The sequence below is a fragment of the Mya arenaria genome, chromosome 6 (genome assembly GCF_026914265.1).
Source record: "Mya arenaria isolate MELC-2E11 chromosome 6, ASM2691426v1".
Classification (NCBI taxonomy): domain Eukaryota; kingdom Metazoa; phylum Mollusca; class Bivalvia; order Myida; family Myidae; genus Mya; species Mya arenaria.
This window is the reverse complement of record NC_069127.1, coordinates 18,574,780-18,581,714: the sequence shown is the minus strand read 5'-3', so window position 1 is coordinate 18,581,714 and position 6,935 is coordinate 18,574,780. Positions and strand designations below refer to the sequence as shown.

The window sequence follows — 6,935 nt, the reverse complement described above, 5'->3', positions numbered from 1 at the left end:
GCACCTGCAAGGCTTTAGAGCACAGTTTTAAATCGCTCGGAACATTTCGGCCATGGCCGAGTTGTTACGATTGTATAATGAAGTCTATCTCGAAGCTTTGTCGGAGGAGGCCGAGCTATTACGATTGTATCGAGTTGTTCCCCTTCGCATAATTGTTGTCTGTGTCAGTCAACTTTCGTTTTATTGGAAAGGCAAACAACTTGTTTTAATGCATTTAATGCTTGTTTAGTGCAAAATAACTTTTTACTTATATGGTAAAATATCAATATAACTCTTTATGATCAATTTCAACCATAAAATACTTCACTTAAAACAATTTTAATATTTTTAAAACACCCCCGTTTTTTGCACATTCGCGTTTAGATGTTAGGGATTGGAAGAATCCCGTATAACACGTCTATTATTTAAGACTATACCAAGGTATCCCGGGGTACACGGGGATTTCACTAGCAATTTGTGTCCATAGGATCAGGGATTTTACTCGGGATTGGATCGCCAGAAAGTCCCTGCTATTCCTAGGACTTGAGGGGGCCGTGGTTACTTTCATTAATTAATTTTATATTGTCCGGTTTCATATTACTTTAGGATCAAGTGTAAACACAATTATACTGTTGCTAACCACCATGGTTGCATCCCTGTGTATTTGATCTAGATATTATGAATGAAGGTAAAATTTGAATTAAGGTTAAGTATTTTAAGTCTTATTAAACTTGTTTACTGACAGTCTTACTCCATGTTTCAGGTGAACGTACCAAAGACACGGAAGACCTTCTGCAAGGGGAAGAACTGTAAGAAGCACACGCTTCACAAGGTCACACAGTACAAGGCTGGCAAGGCTTCCCTCTACGCCCAGGGTAAGATTATCACACCTTCACGAGGTCACACAGTACCAGTCTGGCAGCTTAAGTGTTCCCTGTACACTCAGATATGCTGCATCAAATGTAGTTCTCATTCACATATTATACACTTGAATATTTATAAATAAAATCAACAACCCTGAATTCTATCTTCACTATTAGAGGTGAAAAATTGAAATACACCCTGCCTCTTAAAATGCAGATTTGAACAACCCTCCTATGCTCATATAAAATCAGAGTTGGCAAAACCTGTCAGAAACACCAGCCAAGCCTGTTAAATTTTGAGTCAAGCTGGTAAAAAAAATGCCAAATACATGTACAACAAAAAAACAAACATGTTTACATAGTGTGAGGTTTGAACACAATTAAATTCTTTATTGAATCCTATTTCAGGAAAGAGGCGTTACGACAGAAAGCAGAGTGGATATGGTGGTCAGACCAAACCCATCTTCCACAAAAAGGTTTGTTTACAATTTTAGATCAGTTGTGTATTCTTTCTGATGGAAGTTTTCTGATTGGGCTGTCATTCTGTCTAATCAGATTATATAAGATTTTAGGCGGAAAAGTATGTTCCTTGCTTTATGTTTTAACCACAAAGAGTAGTCATGATATACTGGGATATCAAGATGATATAGTGATAGACCTTTTTATCTGGCTTATGCCGTTTTATATAAGTCAATGAGATGCCTGAATGTAAATGTCTGATGGTGATTAATCACTTATAGGTAACCATTCTGATTTATCCACAATGGGTAAAAAACTGTGGCCATCTCTACTTATGGTTGCATATCTACATAAAAAAGATTGCAAGTACAAGAAAGATAGACATCATTGTTTACATTGAAATCTTGTACAAGGAATGGTTTCAAGTTTGTGGAATGGTTTCACATATGTTGAAGCCTTTTAAATAAAAACTCGTATCCAGTACCTCTATACAAATGTTTTGTTGCACAGGCAAAGACAACCAAGAAGATTGTGTTGAGAATGGAGTGCACAAGCTGTAAATACAGGAAACAGTTGCCCATCAAGCGATGCAAACATTTTGAGCTTGGAGGAGACAAAAAGAGAAAGGTAATGTTATTATTGCAGTATATGTTCCTGCATTCACCTGGTCTCAAGCACTTAACAATGAAAATATGTGCACAGAAAAGACACCATTGTAAGCAGTGCTGACACTTTTGCGATTTGTTAAAAATGTATGCATTGGTCCCATAAACGTTTTGGGTTCATGTTTTCATTCTGAATATTCTGTTGGAAAGGATGACACAAGGAGTAAGGCCGTACATTGATTCTTTCTTCTGCATCAGTGAGTTCAGCAATTGAAATTGGCATGACCCCGCGAGCCTTGTACTTGTAAAATGTTTTCTTGGCGTGCTCTTATTCCAGATTATATCTAGCTGGACTTGTTTATGCTAACCACTATTGTAAGAATTCTGACATGTTAATTCAAAAATTATAATTTGTTGGTAGGTTTTCATCGGAACATTTAAAACTGCATCTATTAAACTTGAGCATTATAATGGCACCAGATGTGTATTCTATACCATTAAAGAAGTATTTGCCTTGCTGTGAAGCCTGGGAGACATTGATATTGCCAGGGACGGCATCATCATCCTACTTTTGTTTTCGATCAATAATAAAACTGCCCTTGCTAGAAAAATAATTGATGCAACTGACATAACACATTCGATTTGCTGACTTCTCATTTAATAATAGTAAATCGTGAGCCTCCAAGTTTTGAGTTTCTGATACTGTGTTTATACAAAGAGTTTGAATAAGGATGGGTTTCTTGACACGTTTTTTATTGCCCGGTAGGTATGTTCTGTGATTAGGCCCTGGTGCTAAGTTGATTTGCCCAAACACCAAAGCTTTTGAAATCCTACATTTTCTTGGTACACTTAGTATGGTATTTGTGTTTGGTATTCTAAAGAGACAAAAAATGCTGTGTACGTTTTTAAGCTCGACTATTCGAAGAATAGGTGGGCTATACTACTCGCCCCAGCGTCGGTGTCGGCGTCCGGTTAAAGTTTTAGGGCAAGTTGGGATTTTCACTTATAAGTCCAATACCCTACATTCAATTGACCTAATACTTCACACAGTTGTTCAGGGCCATCACATGATGAGGTTAGATAACTCCATATTATCTTTTATACAAATTATGGCCCCTGATTGACTATGTAACTTGGGTTAAAGTTTTAGGGCAAATTGGAATATGTATTAATAACTTCTATATCCTTTGTTCAATTGACTTAATACTTCACACAGTTGTTCAGGACCATCCCACAATGAGGTTAAATAACTCCATATTATCCTAAATACAAGTTATGGCCCCTGATTGACTTAGGTTAATGTTTTAGGGCAGGTTAAAGTTTTAGGGCAAGTTGGGATTTTCACTTAAAACTCCAATACCATTCATTCGATTGACTTATTACTTCACACAGATGTTCAGAGCCATCCCATGATGAGGTTAGATAACTCCATATTATCTTTTATACAAATTATGGCCCCTGATTGACTATGGAACTTAGGTTAAAGTTTTAGGGCAGGTTGGGATACTGTTAAATAACTTCTACACCCTTCATTCAATTGACTTAATACTTCACACAATTGTTCAGGACGGCTCTTGTTTACTTGTCTAAAACTGTTGTTGTTTTTGTATTTTCAGGGCCAGATGATCCAGTTTTAGTTGTCTTTGTCTGTAAATAAACAAATAAAAGAAAAAAAGATCAAAGCTGTTTTGGTTTGTTCTATTATGAGTATTAAGCTTGTTAAGCTTTCAATTAAACGTTTAGCCCATAAGAACAACACTTAATCCTGTTTTATCAATGAGAATATTGTAAAATCACTTAAAATTGTTTAGCTCTCCTTGTCAAAGCATGGACAAGTTATTGCGTTTGTCGTTTTCTGTTTTCAACACGTACTATGAATGGTTCTCTGTAACAATTATGGCGAATGAATCGTCAAACTGTCATTGTCCATAACATATTGTCATGAAATTTGGTAGCAATTTTTAAGGTCATGATATCTTTAATTGCACTCACTCAGCTTAATTTTACATTGTCCGAGCTCATGTTTTTTGTATGGCTTCTTAGTTGTTGTGTATTGACACTGTTAGTATAAATGCTACTTTTTGTCCATTCCTCACAATTTGGTCTGAAATGCATGGGTGCAAGGCCATATGGTTTATGGGTATTGTGCCTTCTACAAATTTAGAACAATTAACTGCATTGACGACTGCTTAAAAGGTCAAGGTGGTCGTGTGTATTCTGTCAAAATAAGCTCCTCCTCCCTCGTAAAGCAGCTTTGTGTCTTCAATCAACTTGGCAAGATCATTTATTCAAAAGGGCCGGTTATGAATTGATTCCTATGGCAACAGTATTGAAAGGAACAAAACAATTTCCCTGATTTACACACTGATGGACGAACTCACTAGATGAATGAAACTCTGACTTGAATATACTATACTTCGTATGTTTAAGTGGTCCTTTGAAACGCCTACAAGTATTAACACTGTATGAATTGTAATTTCCGGCTAAGGTTTCAACAGAGGATTTAGATTTGGCAGAAATGAATGGTACTTTTGAGGAGTGTGTATAATCACAGTGTGTTGGCACACAAAAAAAACGTTTTGTCTAGTTTGGGTCGGTAACAAAAGTTAAAAAAAATCCTTCGACAGAAACGCACGAAGTGTGAATACCTAGAGCGAAGTTGTGTACGTGAAGGTTTTTGGATTGGGCCAGTAACATGGGAGTTGTTGCCCTTTGACTATTGAAACTAGCTTTTAATGTGTCCGTCCGCAGCCATTACGATATAACTAAGACAGACCTTAATGAAGCTTGCATGAAATGAATCGATAGTGCGGTGTTGCAAAAGCGGAGGGTTATTGACGTCTGTCGGGAACTATGTAACGAATACACAACAATAAGTACACTGATGTAAATGGGTTGAATTGTTCTTTCCGAAGCCATAACTAATAGATTAATGTAATGTAATGTGTATAACAATAGCATGATTGTGCATGAATATATTTTGTTTGCACCGGATTAATATTACAAAGAGTTGTCGCCCTTTATGAGAAAAACACCAGCTATGACAGATTGAAATAATTAGTGTTTTTTTCAGTAAGTCAGGTGTATTTGTCCTTTTTATTAATGAAAAAAAGCTTTATTTTGTCTCACAACAGTCAGTACAGTGTAGCTGAGACCGTGCTGAATGTCTCATCTTCATCAGATCAGTAACACCAGAGTTATTGCCCTTTGATTAATAAAACACACTTCAATGTGTCCAACCGAAACCATTGTTATGTAACTAATGAACAGAAGTTTGTAAAACTTGTATAGAGTGTGTATAACTATAGTGTATTCACACGTGTTTCATCTGTATTGTGTCAGTAACATTAAAGTTGGTTCTAATTCGAAGCAACTGTGAGCTCAAAACAGTAAATGTAACTGTTTATCTAATTAATAATTATGATTTCAATTTTCGACCAGATGATACAAGTGCAAGAAAAAAAGGAAATTGTCAAACTTACATAACATTGTTATCGCTGTGTACTGCGCGTTGAATCTTACTTAGTGATGTACCACATTGCTTACGACACATTTATCTTTCGCAGTTTTCTGCATATTTTTCCTATTCTAAATTAACTGGGTGCGTCTAACACGTAAATCCCAGTAAATTTAAAAATAGCTTCGGTATATGGCTATATGTATCTGTACTTAAAACATTTCTTTCACATGCTAATTATACAAGGAAAACATATCTTGTTCACTTTTACGTTTTCTTGAGCAGTATTATCGTACCTGTAATACCAGCTATGTGGCATTGGGCAGTATTTGTACGACCAAAGACTCAAGAAAGAGACCAGCAGCAAACCATCCACAGTCAAAATGGACAGAAGACAAATATAGGTTACGGTTCCTATGATATGTCCCCACCACAACACTATTGGCGATATACATTGAAGACAAGATGACGTTTACGAATGCATTCATTTGTTTATTAATAAATGAATGAGTTACAATCGAATATATATATATAACACACACATGTACGCATGCAATGTTCTATATATGGTAACGGATCGGTTTTCCCTTTCGTATATATTAAAAGCAAGTTAACCTATAAATTATACTTGTTTCGATCGAATTATGATTACATAAAACTGATAAAAGTCTTGACTAGTGTTACTGTCTATCTTGAGTCTTTGTTAAATATAGGATCCATGGGCGGATCGGGGGGGGGGGGCGGACTCGGCGCGCGCGCCCCCCCCCCCCTAAAATTTTCCAAGTATATGTATAAATTATTAATATCGTTCCATCATTGTAGATAGCTTTTAAGGTTATGATTTGCTCCACACAAAAAATAGATTTCGATTTACCGTGGTTGTATCGAACATCTATTTGGCCACATTGGACTCTTACGAAACATAATTGGTCCGAGACGTTGTGGAACGCTCTTATCGATTAAATTATCTATTATGACGTATTCAGTAGAATGTGTTCGCGTTTGGCTATCCTCCGTTTTTACGGCTATACGCAGGAAGTAAAACGCCGTTCAATCGGACACATGCGTAGTTTTGTAGTGAATATCGGACGGCTGAAATACATGCGGGGAATATCGGACACAACAGTTATTTTAATAAAATACGTTCTGGTTTTATTTGACATTGTGTTGAATGTATTAACCCTGAGAAGTCAGTGAAACAGACGTTTGCTCATCTGTTTCACTTTTCGGATCGTTCGTCATAATGACTAAATACAATGTACAGAATAGGTAAGGGACAATTTACGAGAGGCAATTCATTTAAACTTATAAAAAAACAATTTCCCACTATGGCGTCAATTTCTATCTGCTCGAGATGCTAATACATGCGTATCTATGAAGTAAATGGGTAATTTCGATAAAGTTTTGTTTGTAACCCTAAGCACGCCGATAGCGACCGTAGTGATGTCGTTAACCAGATTGGATCCGGATCAGACGCCGAGTAACTCGGCGTCTTATCCGGATCCAAACCGTTTAGCAATCCAGTAACATTTTCACCAAATCCGATAATATGAAAGAAGATTAACTTAAGAG

The 6,935-nt window shown here is 36.5% G+C and overlaps 1 protein-coding gene across 1 annotated transcript; it reads left to right on the top strand.

Annotated features, from left to right (window-relative positions):
- Window positions 1-704: 704 nt before the first annotated feature.
- LOC128237033 (uncharacterized) lies at window positions 705-3,588 on the top strand. The gene is made up of 4 exons (XM_052952213.1): window positions 705-854; window positions 1,251-1,318; window positions 1,812-1,928; window positions 3,523-3,588. Exons 1-4 carry the CDS (start codon window positions 734-736, stop codon window positions 3,541-3,543), a joined length of 327 nt encoding a protein of 108 aa, XP_052808173.1. The 5' UTR covers window positions 705-733; the 3' UTR covers window positions 3,544-3,588.
- Window positions 3,589-6,935: the final 3,347 nt, after the last annotated feature.